At 46.3% G+C, this 18,925-nt stretch overlaps 1 protein-coding gene across 6 annotated transcripts; it reads left to right on the top strand.

The window, feature by feature from the left end:
- The first annotated feature begins 1,122 nt into the window (after nucleotides 1-1,122).
- On the top strand, nucleotides 1,123-18,207 carry CAPG (capping actin protein, gelsolin like). Of its 6 annotated transcripts, none has more exons than XM_080982576.1 (10): nucleotides 1,123-1,291; nucleotides 4,954-4,987; nucleotides 7,430-7,602; nucleotides 8,293-8,447; nucleotides 10,697-10,864; nucleotides 13,364-13,513; nucleotides 14,346-14,438; nucleotides 14,976-15,108; nucleotides 15,417-15,505; nucleotides 18,036-18,207. In XM_080982576.1, exons 2-10 carry the CDS (start codon nucleotides 4,965-4,967, stop codon nucleotides 18,099-18,101), a joined length of 1,050 nt encoding a protein of 349 aa, XP_080838702.1. In that variant the 5' UTR covers nucleotides 1,123-1,291; nucleotides 4,954-4,964; the 3' UTR covers nucleotides 18,102-18,207. The 6 variants fall into 6 exon arrangements, with proteins under 6 accessions (XP_080838702.1, XP_080838700.1, XP_080838701.1 ...); XM_080982574.1 differs by lacking the exon at nucleotides 1,123-1,291 and adding an exon at nucleotides 1,325-1,469; XM_080982575.1 differs by lacking the exon at nucleotides 1,123-1,291 and adding an exon at nucleotides 1,360-1,469 and having other exon boundaries at nucleotides 4,951-4,987.
- The last annotated feature ends 718 nt before the right edge of the window (nucleotides 18,208-18,925 follow it).

Genomic DNA, 18,925 nt, shown 5'->3' with positions numbered 1-18,925 from the left:
CAACCCGAGGTATGACTATAAAAGGTTTGATGATGATGACAAAGGTGACAGTTTCCCGTCAACGTAGCTGCGCCAGTCGAGCTAAGGAATGCTAAGTTGCTCTGGTGTGCACCCCACTCCCATGCGTGCCCCATCCCCATGGTGCAGTGTGCCTGCCCACCCCAGGTGCTGGCAGGGCTCCCTACGCCGCTTCTGGGGGCCCAGGGAGGTGGTCAGACCAGGGAGGTGACCTGGGCAGCTCCTGGGGCTCCTGATCCGTGCCTGCTCTGGCCCACCCCAAACACCAGGCCTGACACTTACTCACAAACAAGATGAAAGAGAGTAAAATTACAGAGCTGTATCCAACTAACATCTGCTCAGAGCAAATCCACTGAAACCAATAGGCCTAAGTTAGTAGTGTCCATCAATTTTAGTAGGTCTACCCAGAGTATGAAATGGGTTGGATACAACCCATTATTTTAGCTTTGGGCAGCAAAATAGTTTGAACCAGCCCTGGGCAGCAAATGCTGATGTGGTGTTGAGCCCAGAAAATAAGAGACACAACAAAACACGTAAGTCAATACCTTCTGTGGGCTCAGTTCTTGTTACTGGACCTCTAGTTTATTGTGTGAGCAGGAACTACTGAAACATAAGTCAACTTTCCCGAGGCGATGAATGAGTCCTGGTGGTGTCTTTGACCAGGCTCTCTCATGGGGCGGGGGGGCAGCCAAAGTTGTTGAGTTTTTCCTGGGAAATCACAGGTAAAAATAAATAGGACATTGTGGGGAGCAGGTTTCTGCTGGGGGGGGGGGACACAGAACCTCAGATTATTGAGTACTTTCATTTTTTTCAATAATATTTTCAATAAAATATTCCCCCTCTTGGCTATGTCCACGGGCTCTCTGTAAATATTTTCATGTTATCTACGGTGGGGCTCGGGTCGGAATATAGGTGTGCCAAAAACCAACAACCCTGGAATGTGATGACGCTTAAAGAGGAGACCTGAAACGCGAGCCGATTGGGTTTCCGCTCTTGGCTTTGCGAGGGAGAAGTGTCTCATTTCCCAGCATAAAAATTGCAGGATGTTTGTAACTGTTCCACTTTGGTGGCCTGCATAAAGAGGCGAGCCCCAGTCTGTGCTCGAGCAAACAACAAGGCTTTGCGGCTGGACATTGTTCGAGGTGCCCTTGACCACTGTCCGCGGCTGCCCTATGGCAAAGTGATGCTGGCAGGGTCAAAGGGCATCAGCAAAGCAAGCAAAGCCCAAGGACGCAGGACAGGAAGAGCAGAATGATGGCAGATCAGAAGTGAAGTGAGTCACTCATCTCCTCGACCGCATTTTTTTCCCTTTCCCCTGCAGCCACGAAAGAAGTGAGGCAATGAAAAGCTTCAATAGACAGGAAAGTCCCCGCCCAGGAAATCTAACATTACATCCCCTCTTCTGAAAAGTTTTGCTTTAGCAGAGGCTGCCGGGGAGTGGACCCGTCTTGGTGAGTGGATGCAAACCTCGTCTCCTGCGCCGTGCAGATGTTTAAAACTTAAGCTAGGGCTGGAAGGCTGCTTGTGCCGGGGTGGCTGTGGAAAAGATTAGGCTTGCAGGCAAAGATATTTGCAAACAGCCCGCCTGAATTTGCACAAGCAGTTCCTGGCCGCTTTGTTCTGTCTCTCAACACCTTGCACATCCCTCCGCAAGAATCCTGGGAACAGTTGCTTGTCAAGCATTCTTGAAATTGTACCTCTGGGGGGAGTGAACTACAGTTCCCAGGATTCATTGCAGGGGGTGCACTTTAAATGTTTGGTGCATCCAACGCCTCCCTCCTTCAGCAAATCCTCAGTCAATATTCTGAGGGGAAAGGTGTGTGTGTGTCTAGGGTGGGGCAATTTACCATATTTTTTTGCTCTATAAGACTCACTTTTTCACTCCTAAAAAGTAAGGGGAAATATGTGTGCGTCTTATGGAGCGAATGCAGGCTACGCAGCTATCCCAGACGCCAAAACAGCAAGAGGGATCGCTGCTTTCGCTGCACAGAGATCCCTCTTGCTGTTCTGGCTTCTGGGATTCAGAATATTTTTTTTCTTATTTTCCTCCTCCAAAAACTAGGTGCATCTTATGGTCTGGTGCGTCTTACAGAGCGAAAGCCACCCTGCAACTCCTTTCAGTTGTAGTCAATCATTCCTCCCTCCTTTAAGCTTTCTAAAAACAGTAGCTAATGGGACCATCACAAAAAGGGGGCTGCCCACCCCTGTCATTTCTCTGCCCCTGGTAATTCAAGTACTAGCATAACCTCCATCTGTATTTCCATTTTTGTGGCTGGCTGATTCATCACAGCTTCCCCGTTTTCAGAAAAGATCGAAACAAGTGGGGACCTGCAACAATTTGCAGTATATCCCCAGTTCCAAACAGTAGCTTGGAACAAGAGGAGCCTCTTAGCCCATTGCAGATGGGATCAAGTGGGACCAGTTTTCTTCGTTCCTATTCCTTGAGGCCTTTCCCAGCTGCATTAAAAGGATCAGGTAGGAGATGAAGAGAAAGAGTTTTGCCCTAATGTGTCAGCCTCCAGAGACCCTTCCCCTATTAGGTGTGAAGAGGATCTTTGCCTGAATACAATGCACAGAGCATGAGATCTGCCCCTGATCTAGGCATCTGTTCCAGCTGAGAGCTTGCTTGCTTTAAAATGGGGAAGTTAACATCAACTGGCCCAACTGCCCTTCCCCATTGCAACAGATTGGCACCCCCCCAATCAGAAGCTATCAATGTGGCAATGGGTGGCATGTGACTTAAGCATACTTTTCCGAGCTTAAAGCGCATTACAAAACCCAAGGCTGGCTGCTTGAGTCATTTCCATGCCACTGGGACATGATCAGCCACAGCTGGCTGCTAACTTTGCAAATAAATTGCTTCAGCAGACTGAAAGGCAGTACTTAAACGAGGACTTAGGAAGATGAGCCCTACTGAATTAGATCAAGGTCTTTTTGGCCCGGAGTCTTGCCTCCCACGGCAACCAGTCAAATGCTTCAAGGAAATTCGAAGGGTAGTAGGAAGATCATTCCCCCCCCCCAATGGAGTGCAAAAATGCTCCCCTTGACCTTGACATTTAGCCATCTTAGCCAGTGATCACAAACAAACCTGGCCACTGTCATCTGTGTGCTAGTAACCTCCAGGCTGTACTGCCACAGTGCACCCTCTGTGGGGCTGCCCCTTAGGTTGACCCAGAAGCTGCACCTAGTGCAAAATTGCATGTTCTGACAGCTCATTGGGGCAGAATATTGCAGCACTGCTGAAAGCACGCTGGTGGCCGATTTCTTGCTGGGCTAAGTTCAAGGTGCTAACTCTGGTACCCAAAGCCTTATACAGCTCAGAAGCAGGATTCCTAAAATGCCATCCCCTGTGTACCCAACTGATCACTGCACTCTGCAGGAGAGAAGGCCACCTCAGATACCATCATATCAGGAAGCCTGTTCTGTATGATATAGTTATGGGACCTTTTAGTGTGGTGAAACCCACCCTTCAGAACTCCTTCTCATTATATCACAGACAGGGCCATATTTGTCTTTTTGGTGCCTTTTGGACCTACCTTCTCCAACCAGTGGAGATTTATTATCCCAGCTTTTTTCTTCATCGGGCTAGGAACTGTATTTATATATATGTTTTTATTGTGGATGGGGGTTTTTTTAATTGTTGAATCGCTTTGGGATGTTTCATGGGAAGCGATTCATGAATAAATGATGAATTAATTAATTGAAGTAAACCAATACTCCGGGAAGTTGTCTAATTCCCATCAGATAGCCCTTTGAGCCAGTGGCCCTCACTTCTTTCCATAAGTTTATTTGCCAGCAATGTCTCTACATTAGTGGCCGGGTATTCCATGCTGCACAGAATATTTTACATAACGGAGGAAGGAAGGAAGATCAAGAAAGAGACTCAACCAAGGATGGGGAACCTGGGATGTTCCAGTTGTATCATCAGTATCAATTGGATTTCTTACCAGGTCTTCACTATTAGGTCCCAATTACAATAATATAAAGCTACAATATTGTAACAAACAGAAATTTTATATATATATATATATATATATGGGCGTGGGTGGCACTGTGGTTTAAACCACAGAGCCCTAGAGCTTGCCGATCAGAAGGTCAGCAATTCAAATCCCCGTGATGGGGTGAGCTCCCGTTGCTCAGTCCCAGCTCCTGCCAACCTAGCAGTTCAAAAGCACATCAAAGTGCAAGTAGATAAATAGGTACCACTATGGCAGGAAGGTAAATGGCGTTTCCGTGCACTGCTCTGATTCGCCAGAAGCGGCTTAGTCATGCTGACTCCCTCAGCCAATGACCCGGAAGCTGTACGCTGGCTCCCTCAGCCAATAAAATGAGATGAGTGCTGCAACCCCAGAATCGGCCACAACTGGACCTAATGGTCAGAGTTCCCTTTACCTTTACCTATAATATCAGTTGAAACAATTTGCAACCAGTTTACACTTACACATACTGTATATACTGTATCTGTTAGGTGTCAAAGGCCAGTAAGAGAGCTGTATCTCCAGAAATTGACAAAGGCTGTATAGTGAAGGTACCAGGCACAACTCTGTAGGTAGGGAATTCCACAGCTAAGGGGCTGCCACAAGGAAGGCCCTGTTCCAGGTTGGCCGTCCCTGAGCTTTCAAGGGCAAATGAACTATGAGAAGGTACCCCCTGCTGATCTTAACATGCAAGAGGGAATGTAGGGAAGGATGTGGGGTTCTCCCCCCCCCCCCAATATTTGATAACACATTGTCATCTCAAATGCACCCAAAGAGACATGTGGTCCAAAATCAAAAATTGCTTAACCGCACCACTGATTCAACAGTCAACCTTCGATATTCTCCTTGCACTTCTCACTGAGCTATGTCCCCTCTGTCTCATTCAGGGAGATAGCAATCTGTGGGTGGACTACTCTGTTCCAAGCGTGATAACCCTGAAATGTTTCTTTCTCTGCAGATCCCGGAACCATGTACACAGCAATCCCCAAAAGGTAATGAACTTTTTTCACTGCCCATCCAGACAGTTCCAGACAGTTCCAGACAGGCTCCCTGGAACTGTGTTTTATTTAATGTAAAATCGGCTAGTTTAAACACCTTTTTAAAAATAAAAATAATATTAAAAAGCTTGTTTACTATGTAGGGCACTCCCAGACTGTTGCTCTTTTCGGGTGGGATGGAATCACAAACCGGGTAAATTTAAGTCGCACAATTATAATTGGTTGGGAGGTCTTGCGCAACAAACCCACTCCCCCGAAATACTGGACTTCTTGCAATAAGGAAAATGATGTGGAAATGCCCTGGAAAATGTGGAATGTTTGACACAATGTCATCTAACCTCCCTGCAAACAAATCAGAAGAAATACTAATCAAATCTTCCTGCAGACAAATTGGGATGAATGTTCAATAAACAGGTCATTAGGAAGCACCCATAGTTTGTTCCTCAGTGGAAGGTTCCCAAGTTTGAGGTTCAGAAGGTAATTGGCTCTATTACCACTGTGCTACCATTTTGCATCTGACTCCAGCTCAAGGACCTTGAGATGCTAATTAAACACTTGCGATCTCGATCACACACAGTCTGTAGTCCGCTGGCAGTAGGAGTACAATATGGGCATGTCTTTAAGTTAACATCTTACATTAAAAACCTGACAGTACCAAACTATGGAAGGCTTTTCACCAAAGCCAGACTAAACGTCTTTCCTTCTGCAGTGTTGGATGGCAGGTTGAGAGGAGTTCCCTACCAGGACAGACTTTGCTCGTGTGCTCAAGACATCGATTCCATAAAACATATTTTGTTGCACTGTGCAAAATATGAGCAAGCCAGGGCTGAACTGATACTACCCTTGCTGGTACCTTTCCCAGGAAAATCAGAGGCTCACTATGTCAGGTTCCTATTGGAAGACCGGACAAATGCTAGAACATTAGCAGTGGCAAAGTTTTTATCGGTGGTTGCAAGAACCACTGATCCCTATTATTCTGAACAAAATGCTTGTTTAACTTGGAGGTAGGCTGTATGAATTGTGTACTGCTTTGTAACGATTTGTTGGGTCTCTGGACTGTAATAAAGATTGCTGTTGTTGTTGTAATTAAACAAACAACAAAGTAGATCCCAACATGCATCGTGTAAACAGTCTGGTTTCCCTCTTTCCTCCCTCATCCTCTCTCCTCACCTGGATTCACCTTGTATCTTAAGGGCAGAGAAATGTTGCTTCTCCAGACCTGTGATTCAGCTACATTAGTAAAGAAAAAGGGTTTTAAATGCTTTCTAACACTGTGACACCTGATGGCGCTGTGGAGTTCTGTCTTTCTCCAACGTGATTTCCCATTAGGTTTTTCTGAAACTTTTTTTGTGTGTGTGTGTGTCTTCATCCAGTCATAGTTTGATTCCAGCTCTCATCTGGTATCAGAGTTACTTGAACAATGCAGATGGAGTCCAGAGAGAAAAGAAACTGATAATACTTTATTGGGTAAACAACAAAAAAGCAGTAAATAAGATGGGAAGAAAGAAACAAAGATTTCTTGCCTTATTTACAGGCCTTGTTCAGAGTAGGGCATACTCCCTCAGAACTACACAGACAGAGCACAAATGACCGCAGCAAGGATCATGCCATTCTGACTGGTTGCAAGGCACAGTTCCTCCATCACCCCCTGGTCGGCTGACTGTCAACAGAATTATTCCCCCCCCCCCAATTTTTTTAATTCATTTTATAACACAAATAAACAACACAAACAGAAAAACAAACAATAATTCTTGTCTTATCCTTATTTTTTCTAAACATTGTTAGGTGGGCTTCCCCAAGTCCCCACTATGTGATTTTAATTTTACCTCATCTTTAGCAGTTTGCATATATCATAATTTCTATCCATTTTTTTATCACGCTTACTTTAACCATAAAAATCTTCACATTTTATCACTTACAAATAATACTGTTTTAAAATACACTATCTTCTACTTCTAACCCTACAGCCTATATCCACTTCCAACGCTATTCTAAGATTTAAATATTAACATTTTTTTCAAATATTCCTTAGATTTCTTTCAATCTTCTTCCACTGTCTCTTCTCTCTGGTCTTGGAGTCTCCCAGTCAGTTCGGCAAGTTCCATATAGTCCATCATCTTCATCTGCCAGATTGTCAACAGAATTAACCCTTAAGTGACAAACTGAATAATCCCTGCTGTTCTACTTCCAACATCATCTGTCCCAGCTATCATGGTCAATGATTAAGAATGATGGGTAGTTGTAGTCCAACAACATCTGGAGGAGCACAGGTTCCCCAACGCTGATCCATCCCTTTTCATCTTGTCCTCTTTGAAGTCTCTCTTTCTTTTCACTTCTACTTCTCTACTTGCATCTTACTGCCTGTTCCTTTGGTCTCATCCTATCCTGGCCCTTCTGTCTTGCAATCCATTGCTTTCTTCCTTTTTTGCATGGCAGTGGCTCACCCTTCGATGCTTCGGTAAAGGAGCCAGGCCTCCACATCTGGCGAGTGGAGAAGATGAAGCCTGTGTCGGTACCAGAAGAGATGAAAGGCATCTTCTACTCTGGGGATTCTTACCTGGTTCTTCACAATGGACCTGATGAGCAGTCCAGTGTGCACATCTGGATTGGTAAGCAGCAAGGCTTGGCAGAGATGAGACGAATTATCCATATGCAGAACCCATCTGTGGGCTGATTCAGTAGGAAAGCAGCCTCCATCCGCACTTTCTCTTGAGCCAAATATTAAAACATGAGGAAGTGACACACATCAGGATATGAAAAAAAGTGATCTTATAGGGTTGCCATATTTCAAGATCGCCCAAAAAGTTGCTGAGCTGTTTGTTTTGTTTTGTTTTGTTTTTGGCAACACTAGAGCTTAAGACACTTTGACATGTGTGACACAGGTTGTACCTATTGGAGTTTAGGGAAATCTCTCTCCCATATTATTATTATTATTATTATTATTATTATTATTATTAGGCAGCGTCCAACCAACATGTCCTGTCAGCACAAGAATTTATGCTTGTGTAACAGGACTTTTTCCTCCAACTTCTTCTTAGTTCTCAATGAGCTGTTGCCTCCCCCTTGGGGTTTTTCAAATGCTCCCTTTGAACTTCTGCAGTCCTGAAGGTTTATCTGAGCATGCTCATGCTACTCTCTTGTTTTCCAGTGGCCCTATTTTGGTCTCATTTCTGTCAGTGCTCAACACCCAAGTTTGCTATTTGAGGGAGTGGTATACATGAGAATTATCCTGGGAATATCCATCAGAAATGGAGCTGGAACGATTCCTATCAAATAACTGCTCTCTCCCTGTCACCCAGGCCAGAACTCCTCCCGAGATGAGCAGGGAGCCTGCGCTCTGCTCTCCACCAACCTCAACTTCTTCCTGAAAGAAAAACCTATCCAGTACCGGGAGGTGCAGGGCAATGAGTCTGACATTTTCATGGAGTACTTCCCCCACGGCATCAAATACCAGGTAAGACAGGCCTGACCTAACCAGTTTTTCAGGTTGCTGCTTTGATCACCTGGGAGCACCGCTGCCAATCGTGAGCACAGTCACTTTATGAAAGAAAGCTTAGGCAACAAATCACGTGCTCATTTGTTCCACATTTATCTGCCCAGGCCGGATAAATATAATAATAATAATAATTTTTTATACCCCGCCCTTCCCAGTTCAGAAAACTGGGCTCAGGGCGGCTAACAACAAATTTAAAACACTTAATTGATGCAACAAAAAACAGCATAAAATACAATAAGGTAAAGGTAAAGGGACCCCTGACCATTAGGTCCAATCGAGACCGACTCTGGGGTTGCGGCGCTCATCTTGTTTTATTGGCCGAGGGAGCCGGCGTACAGCTTCCGGGTCATGTGGCCAGCATGACTAAGCTGCTTCTGGCAAACCAGAGCAGCGCACGGAAACGCTGTTTACCTTCCCGCTGGAGCGGTACCTATTTATCTACTTGCACTTTGACATGCTTTCAAACTGCTAGGTTGGCAGGAGCAGGGACAGAGCAATGGGAGCTCACCCTGTCGTGGGGATTTGAACCACTGACCTCCTGATCGGCAAGTCCTAGGCTCTGTGGTTTAACCCACAGCGCCACCCGCGTCCCTATAAAATACAGTATAAAACGTGAATAACAATAAATTCAGAATTCAAAAATCAGTTTAGGGGGGAAATCCATCCAATAAACATTAGATGATCACCAGGGCTAGCTGGCTAAATTAGTCCTATTTGGGCCAGCAAGGAGACCAGGGGAGAATTAGCTGTGGGATCCCAGAGCAGGTAATCTTCATAAAAAGGGGAGGGGGAGGGAAGGAAGAGGAATAAAAGATCAGGCTAAGTTCAGATTGAAAGCCAGGCATATGAGAAGCAGTAATTCAGTCTAACCTACCTCCTAGGGATGTTGTGAGGATGAAATGAGGAGGACAAGAAACCCAGATCCGCCACCTTGACATCTTTGGAGGGCAGGCAGGCCATAAAGATGCTCAAGAGAAACAGAAAAGTTGGGCTGTACACAGTGTTTTTCTTGTAGGGGAAAAAGGGTGCTAGTACTGCATACCCTTAGGGATGCGGGTGGCGCTGTGGGTTAACCACAGAGCCTAGGACTTGGTGATCAGAAGGTCAGCGGTTCGAATCCCCGCGACGGGGTGAGCTCCCGTTGCTCGGTCCCTGCTCCTGCCAACCTAGCAGTTCGAAAGCACGTCAAAGTACACTTCCGTACACTGCTCTGGTTCGCCAGAAGCAGCTTAGTCATGCTGGCCACATGACCTGGAAGCTGTACACCGGCTCCCTCGGCCAATAAAGCGAGATGAGCTCCGCAACCCCAGAGTCGGCCACGACTGTACCTAGTGGTCATACTGCATACCCTTGAGTGCCCCTGGGGTGGAGCACTGGGTGTGCGAAATCAAAGTAAGTAAATAACAAATTTCACAAATACCGCACAAACTCATATGACAAAGCTTACAATCGCAAACCTTAAAAGCAAGCAGCTTCTTGTGTGTCTACAGCAGCCTTTTGCCACCCTGGCACCATCCAGATGTTTCAGACTACAACTCCCTACACTGGCTGGGGCTGATGGGAGTTTTAGTCTAAACACCTGGAGGGGTCCAAGGGGGCAAAGGTTGTTCTAGAGCAGTGTTTCCCAAGCTTGGGTCTCCAGCTGTTTTCAGACCACAATTCCCATTGTCCCTGACTACCGGTCTTGCTAGCTAGGGATGATGGGAGTTGTAGTCCAAAAACTGCTGAAGACCCAACGTTGGGAAACACTTCTCTAGAAGAAATGACAAACAACGGATACATTTTGACCAGGAGCTGGTCTTCTTCTGTGGTCTAGTAATATCACAAAAACCACAACGTACAAAACTATGGAAAGCAGTACCCTTATTCTAGCCAAATCTGCCAAATTCAGGGTGGATGGAATAGTGTAACAGCAGTGCCACCTGTAAACGACTCAGAAATTGCCTCTTTAAAAAGGCTAGAATGTGGCATTAGATAATTTGGAATTTAAAAGACATAAAATAGTGTGGTGTAGTAGAGTGTTGGACCTTGGAGACCAGGGTTTTGGATCCCTGCTTGCTCCCTGGGTGACCTCAGGCCAGTCACTGCCTCTTGCGATAAACAAATAAACAGCTTATCTCAAGGAACCTATCCCCTTCACCACCCCAAACTCCAGCATCCTCCTGCTTCCTTGTAGACCTCAAACCTCTTTTGTCTGTGCTCCACAGGAAGGAGGTGTGGAATCGGCCTTTAACAGAACCCAGGCCAGCCAGCAACCCAGCCCCATCCGCAAACTCTACCAGGTGAAGGGGAAAAAGAATATCCGGGCCACTGAAAAAGAACTGAGCTGGGCTAGTTTTAACACCGGCGACTGCTTCATCCTGGATCTAGGAGAGGTGAGCCTGAAAAGAGGAGGAGGGGAAGCCTCTCTCGACCTGTGTCTCCTATTTATAATTGCTGTGTTGTTTTTAATGTGTGGTTTTGGTGGGTTTTTTTGCATACAGTGGTACCTCGGGTTAATTCGTTCCGGAAGTCATTCTTAACCTGAAGGGTTCTTAACCCGCAACACGCATTCCCTACATAGGCCTCCCGTGGCCCCGGAAGCAGATTACGTTCGTATCCTGGGGCAAAGTTCGCAACCCTGAGCACCTACTATGAATTGATTTTAGAATGAGTTGATTTTAGAATAAATTTCAATTAATTGATTGTGATTTTATGTAAATTGCGTTACTTTTATTGTTGTTAGCTGCTCTGAGCCTGGCTTCGGCTGGGGAGGGCAGGATATAAATAAAAAATTAATAATAATAATAATAATAATAATAATAATAATAATAATAGTTATTTGCCCAGTTTGTAATCGAAGCGTTTGAAAGTAGGACTGTTTGTAACCCAAGGTACCACTGTATTTTAATTACAAACGTTTATGTTTTAACATTTTCATGGGGTGTGAGTATGTGGGTGGGTGTTAAATTCGGTTGCTTATCTCTTAATGTTTTCTCCATTTGTTTTTCGCACACAAACCACTATTTTGGCATTTCAGTGGCACATAAATTATATAATGTTAAGAGGATAAGAGGATCCTGCTGGATCAGGCCAGTGGCCCATCTAGTCCAGCATCCTGTTCTCACAGTGGTGACCCAGATGCCCCTGGCAAACCCACAAGATGGACCGGTGTGTAAGAACAATCTCTCCTCCTGCAGTTTCCAGCAACTGGTTTTCAGAAACATTATTGCCTCCATCATGGACAATGTTGATTGTTAAGTTGTGGGTGAACATATCAGACAACACAGCGATGCTTCAAACAGCTCTTGTTTATTCACAGGCCAGGACAGAACTGAACTGAAGGGTTCAGTCAGCCTGCTTATATAGAGCTCCAGTACAATGTAACTGTAACAATTTACTAAAACTATCCAATCACTGAACGTCACTTTCAATCCCTTATTTGCATAACTATCTACAGTATCCCCCTGCTGGCCCAGGGTGAGAACTTCAGTACATAACATTGATGGTGCTGTGGGGAAGTGGGGGGGAACATACAAGTTTGGAATATGGGCTAGCATGTTCTGCTAATGCCCTGTGAATAGGGATGGAAGGAGACAGCTCTTTGCATCCCAGTTCTGTGTTCATCGATGTCAGAGCACTTTCCACTGCAATTCAGCTTCCCCTAAGACCTACATAGTCTGTCTAGCTATTTGCTATATCTGAAACTGATGCAATTAATAGCATAAATCAATTTCAGTGGAAGGGAAGCATCAAAGACAATACAGAAAACAATGTAATTATTTATATGATGTTTACAAACTAAGAAAACGACAGCATATGCTCCTACTCGCTTGGGTCATTTTCATTACTGACCCCTGACAAAAATGAGAATTGCAGCAAGTCTCGCTCCTGTTTCCATTTCCAACAGAATTCTCAAACATCTTTAGTTGGGAGAGTGCACAACTATGAACATTGGGCGGAAAGAAATGTGCACCTTTGTGTAGGATCACAGTGGGTGTTCTGGATGTCCATTAAGAGTCTGGGTGTAATCTTCGACACCTCCCTTTCCATGGAGGCGCAGATTGCAGCTATAACAAAGGCGGCATTTTTTCACCTCCGCCAAGCTAAGCAGTTGGCTCCTTACCTCTCTTGCCCTGACCTAGCCACTGTGATCCACGCGGCGGTCACCTCCAGACTGGATTATTGTAACTCGCTCTACGTGGGGCTGCCCTTGAGACTGACCCAAAAACTCCAGCAGGTACAGAATGCCGCGGCGAGACTCTTTACGGGGTCCTCGCTGCGAGATCACATTCACCCGGTGCTATACCAGCTGCACTGGCTCCTGGTGGAGTACAGGATCAGGTTTAAGGTGCTGGTTTTAACCTTTAAAGTCCTATATGGCCTAGGACCCTCGTACCTACGGGACCACCTCTCCTGGTATGTCCCACGGAGGACCTTATGGTCTTCAAACAAAAACATCTTGGAGGTCCCGGGCCACAGAGAGGTTAGGCTGGCCAGGGCTTTTTTGGCTGTGGCCCCAATCTGGTGGAATGCTCTGTCACAAGAGACTAGGGCCCTGCGGGACTTGACATCTTTCCGCAGGGCCTTCAAGACAGAGCTGTTCCACCAGGCCTTTGGCCAGGGCACAGCCTGACCCCCTCCTTTGGTAATCCTCACAGAACTCTAGCCCAATGGTTGCCATCAATTTGATTTGAACTGATTTTATAATGAATTGATTTTAGAATGCTGTATTATTTTGCTGTTGTTAGCCGCTCTGAGCCTGGCTTTGGCTGGGGAGGGTGGGATATAATTTTTATTTATGTATTTATTTATTTATGTGGGGTGGACGTGGGGCAAGGTGTTCTGGCCGCACATGGATTGAGAAGGTTTCTCCTCTTGGCCTCTCCTTTCAGAACATCTTCACTTGGTGTGGCAGCAAATCCAACATCCTAGAGCGCAACAAAGCCCGGGATTTAGCAACAGCAATTCGGGATAGCGAGAGGAAGGGGAAAGCCAAAGTGGAGATAATTGCAGATGGCGAAGAGCCGGCTGAGATGATAGCGGTAAGTTCCTTGCAAGAGAGGCAAACGTTTTGGGGAAGCTGTGGGTTGGTGTCTAGGAAGCAGATGGGCATTGACTAAGTTCTCGGCATCAAGCTGGAGCTGGGACCTGTCTTGGTTTGGTGGGACATAAAAGCCCCTGCCAGAGGAGGGTCTGAGATATGGGTTGTGTTTTGGCTTCTTAATTTCATATTGAAAGGATCAAGGAAGTGGTCTCCCAACAGGGCGCACCAAACAGGTATTGAGGTACCCTAAGAGTCTATTGAACACCTCATCACTGCAACATCTGGCAATGACCTTCATGTGTGGACAAAGGAGATAAGAAGCTGCTTTGTCTGTCCACCCAGCTCAATATTGTCTACTTTGGCTGGTAGCATCTTTCCAACATCTGAAGCAGAGCAGGGCCTTTCTTATTATCTGCTATTTCATGGGTGGGGAGCTGGTGGCCCTCCAGATATGTTTGATTTACAACTCTCATCATTCCTCCTCATTGGCAATGCTTTGTTGGGGCTGATGGGAGTTGGATCCTTCACAAACAACAACACTAGAGATGCAGTGGATTGGACCCGAACCTTCTGTGTGCAAACAATGTTCTCCCCAACTTTAGGAAGCTGCCTTATACTAGATCAGCCCATTGGTCCATCTAGTTTAGTACTGTCTCCAGGATCCCACCCCTCCTTCTCTCCTGCTAGGGATTGAACAGAAGACCACCTCTCTGCCACTGCGACTCATCCTTTTGTAATTGTCAAGCAAAGCACAGAGGTGGGGTTCTGAGCCCAGAAATGAAACGTCTGGAAGCTGGGTATCAGCATTACCTGCCGCTGTCTTTTTCTAGGTCCTGGGTCCTAAACCAGCTCTGAAAGAGGGCAGTCCAGAGGAAGATGTCATGGCTGATCGGAAAAATGCAATTGCCGCTGTACTTTATAAGGTAACAACCTGTCAGGCTGCTGTTAGCAGATCCTGGATAGTTGCCCAGGAAAGTATAAAGACAAGGGAAAGTTTCTTACTGTCCTTTTTTATTTCAAACTTTACAGAGAGAGGCTATAGAACCCAGCCTCTTGGATAACGGCGTTGTCCCAAGTGAATCTCCACCACCACCCCCGTCTTTCCCACTTCCTCATTCATCATTCTCGTCATCTCCTCTATGGGTGCTGCTACCTGCCCTCTGTCTTTGAGCTCTTTGCTCTCCTACTTTTAAGGCTCGCTGGGAGACGGAGAGTCTGGAATGCTATCTAATGACAACGTGTCAGTCAGCTGTTGCTCTGGCTATCCCATTACTTCCCAGCTGCCATTTTGTATCTAGCTCCACCACCATCCCAGCTGCCATTGGGCACTTTGCTCTGTTTGGTGGATCCTAGGGTTCCAGTAATAAACAAAGTAGGTCCAACCATCTCGAAGTCCTGCCACACATGAATGGTCTGATGTCAACGAAGGCATTTGCTCCTCTTTTCTTCTCATCTCCCAGGTATCAGACATGACGGGGAAAATGAGCCTGACTAAGGTCTCAGAGTCCAGTCCATTCCCTCAGGACCAGCTCATCACAGATGATTGTTTCATCCTGGACAATGGGTTATGTGGGAAAATCTACGTTTGGAAAGGTGAGACACGCAACATACTGCTATGCGAACAGCCTCAACACTTGGTGTTGGGACTCTGTGAGTCGGAAAGGGGTCTCCTAACAATTCTCAACACCCTTAACAAACCACAGTTCCTAGAAGTCTTTGGAGGAAGCCATGATGGTTTAATGACAGATGGTTCAGATTTAGGAGAAGGTTTTCTTTCTTCCTAAGAATATTAGTCCCCCCCATCCTTCCAAGTAAACACCAGCTCTTCTTTGCTTGCTCAGCATTAGACATGCTCTCCCTCAGCTCTTCTGACCTGTCCTTTTCCATCTTTCCTCAAAAAGGCCTCCGAGCAAATGAGCAAGAACAACAGGCAGCCCTGAAGGTAGCTGAGGACTTCATCACTCAGATGAAGTATCCCCTGAACACACAGGTAAGCAAGCAAACTTAGGCAATGAATATATATCCCCAAACTTAGGCAATGAATGGCAATTTCATTGCCATTTACTCTGATTCCAGTGCGCTCCCACCACGGACATTTGAGGCCACGCACACATGACGTTAGCCACAACCCACATCTATCCTGTAGTTTATTGAGGAATGCTGCTGCTGGATGCATTTACCCTCAAACCTCCTTCTATCTGATTTGAAAACGAAAGCCATCGTTAAGCTTGAGGTGTGCACATTTGAGACAGCTTTTGCATGTATGCAGGCGACATCTTTGTGAAGAGGAGCTGTGGGGGGGTTTGCAGGTGTGGGGAAACAAACATGCAATGTGCTTCAGGTGAAGACCCCCCTTCCCCCCCCCAGGACTTGCCGATCAGAAGGTCGGCGGTTCGAATCCCCGTGACGGGGTGAGCTCCCGTTACTCGGTCCCTGCTCCTGCCAACCTAGCAGTTTGAAAGCACGTCATGTGCAAGTAGATAAATACGGACCACTCCGGCGGGAAGGTAAACGGTGTTTCTGTGTGCTGCTCTGGTTCGCCAGAAGTGGCTTAGTCATGCTGGCCACATGAACCGGAAGCTGTCTCTGGACAAACGCCGGCTCCCTCGACCTATAGAGCGAGATGAGCGCTGCAACCCCAGAGTCGTCCGCAACTGGACCTAATGGTCAGGGTTCCCTTTACCTTCACCGCACTCTAAAGCCAAAAAGGCTCTCAGTTCTGCTTACATACAGCCAATTAAAACGAGACAGTTCCTGCCTGCAGGCAGTCTAAAAAAAAATGTGACACACAAGGGAAAGGGGACAGGGAGGGAAGAGGAAAAAAGGAAACCCAGGCACCAGTTTTTGAAGAGTAGTTATTATAAATCACCAGCGGGCATAGAAAGAGCTCAGGGGCAGGAGGTGCCTGATGGAGCCTGTCTTTCAGCAGAGCTGATGGAACAAGCCCTACTTTTCCTTTCTCCCATGGAGGCAGCCTTTTGGCCTTTTAGAAATGAAGATTGCTTTTAGCTTCCAAGGCTGATAGGCACCATAGCTGTCAACTTTTCCCTTTTCTTGCAAGGAATCCTATTCGGAATAAGGGAATTTCCCTTAAAAAAGGGGAAAGGTTGACAGCTATGGTAGGCACTGATATGCTGTGTCCGTAAAGTTATCTAATCCTCTCGTCCATAGCATCACTCCTGGAGCATTGTGGGAAATGGCACCCATACACAGTTGACGGGCAATGTGTACAGTGCCAGGTCAGATTTTAAATATTTTTTTTAAGTGGTGATCCTAGAGCAGGCTTCAGTAGTGGACCGTCCCAGGACCCTGGCAGCTGCCCAAGGACGCCATGCTTGAAAAGGATGCTTGAAAAACACCCTCATTTCACATATACAGTCATGTTGGCTGAGTTGGTGAGGATTAACCAGAAAATAAAATCTTGAGTTTGTGCTGGGTTAGCCCAATGAAAACATCAACTCACTGTGCACTGGCAGTGAAAAGGGCAAACAGCATGAGAGAGACTCTTACTGAAACTGAAGAGGGAAAAGATGCCTAGCGCCACAATGTTTTGATACAATTCTGTGATGCAGCCTTATCTGGAAATCACGTGGGCCCATGAGAGTGGTGGTCCAAAATGTCTGGAAGGAACCTGGTTGGGAAAATGTGGTGTAGGCAGTAGACATAATAGAGGCTGAGGAAATCATCCGTAATGTAGAGAGAATGGGTATAGAAAGAGAAAGAGCTTTCTCTCATAATATTAGAGGCTACAGAAGAGGCATTGCGGGAAATATAAATAGCTGCAAGACGCCACAAGTTGGCACTGCTTAGAGCGTTGCAGCTGTCCACTGCAACAAGGTAAAACTGCCAGGGCCCAGAGCCAGAGGAGGGAGCCCAGCAGAGGGCAACTTGCCCTGGCCCCCTCAAACCTAGAACCAGCTTGGCCCATTTCTTGGCATTGCCGGGGAAAAGAGGGGAGGGTTTGGAATAAAGCTAATGATTGTGTACCATTAAAGGTAAAGGGACCCCTGACCGTTAGGTCCAGTCGTGGCCGACTCTGGGGTTGCGGCGCTCATCTCGCTTTATTGGCCGAGGGAGCCGGCGTACAGCTTCCGGGTCATGTGGCCAGCATGACGAAGCCGCTTCTGGTGAAGCAGAGCAGCGCACGGAAACGCCGTTTACCTTCCCGCTGGAGCGGTACCTATTTATCTACTTGCACTTTGATGTGCTTTCAAAATAATGGGTTGGCAGGAGCAGGGACCGAGCAACGGGAGCTCACCCCGTCGCGGGAATTCAAACCGCCGACCTTCTGATCGGCAAGTCCTAGGCTCTGTGGTTTAACCCACAGCGCCACCCGCGTCCCTATGTGTACCGTTACACCAGGGCTATCCAACTTGGTACCCTCCAGATGTTTCGAACTCCAGCTCCCATCAGCCCCAGCCAGTATGGCCAGTGTTCAGGGATGAAGGAGTGGGAGACCCATAATAGATGGGTGCCTGCCATGGGTGTCCTTTTCTCATGCACCTTTATCCTGTTTCCAGGTGGAAATCTTGCCCCAAGGCCGTGAAAGCCCTCTCTTCAAACAATTTTTCGTAAACTGGAAGTGAAACCGAGTCGACATCATGAGCCGGAAATATTTGGTGCATGTGCCTTACATATCCTGTTATCGACCATTATGCCTTATTAAAATGGAGCCACTGTGGCCTAACCTTCTTCTTTGGACTGAAGTTATGTTTTCGCTCATTCACAGCATTCCAGGCACAGAAAAGGGGGAAGGGTTGTTGCTTGGTGACCGGACACATGCTCTGCATGCAGAACTTCCCATGTTCAGTGCCTGGCATCTCTTCTGAAGGAGAAGTGAAAGACCTCCACTTGCCCAAGACCCTGGAGAGCATCTGCTGGTCAGAGTAAATAATATTGGGGCAATGGTCTGACTCTGCTGGGAATGGGGGGGGGGGGATTTTATTTCACTTTGCATTTGAGGGTGAATCATTCTAACCCACACTTCCTGAAGCAATGTAGGAACTGAAACATGGCAAGCCTTCAAAAGTTGCCCTTCTCTGAATTTTGCAACGCAGCTGTCCAGACAAATAATGTGTACAAGAATATAGTCAGGGGAAGTGTATGAGGACAGCATACAAAATGAATGGCGTTGGGAGAAATCGTTTTGCTAAACTGTGCATATTAGGTAAAAAGGCATACAAAAATAGAAATTCACACTAATGTCCTGAGGTTGTTTCCCCTCACCCCACCCCTTCTGCTTTCCAGGAGTGTCAAATGTTTTTTTTCATAAAATACCATGAAAACAGGCTTAGATTGTTCCTGAACTGAAATGAACAATAACCAAACAAACAAACAAACCCCACAATGACATGATTTGATATTAATTTTAATTACTGCCGATAAATGTCCAAGGCTCCTTGTGCCCATT

The sequence above is a fragment of the Podarcis pityusensis genome (assembly GCF_964106645.2).
Source record: "Podarcis pityusensis genome assembly, chromosome: 15".
In the NCBI taxonomy this organism is placed as follows: domain Eukaryota; kingdom Metazoa; phylum Chordata; class Lepidosauria; order Squamata; family Lacertidae; genus Podarcis; species Podarcis pityusensis.
Note: the sequence above shows the minus strand (reverse complement) of the source record. Positions and strands in the feature narration are given on the sequence as shown.

Coding starts and splice junctions, on each gene's coding strand:
- CAPG (XM_080982571.1), top strand. CDS start 2,421: ATGGGATCAAGTGGGACCAGTTTTCTTCGTTCCTATTCCTTGAGGCCT. Junction 2,494..4,950: donor AGCTGCATTAAAAGGATCAG/GTAGGAGATGAA, acceptor TTTCTTTCTCTG/CAGATCCCGGAACCATGTAC. Junction 4,988..7,429: donor TACACAGCAATCCCCAAAAG/GTAATGAACTTT, acceptor TTTGCATGGCAG/TGGCTCACCCTTCGATGCTT.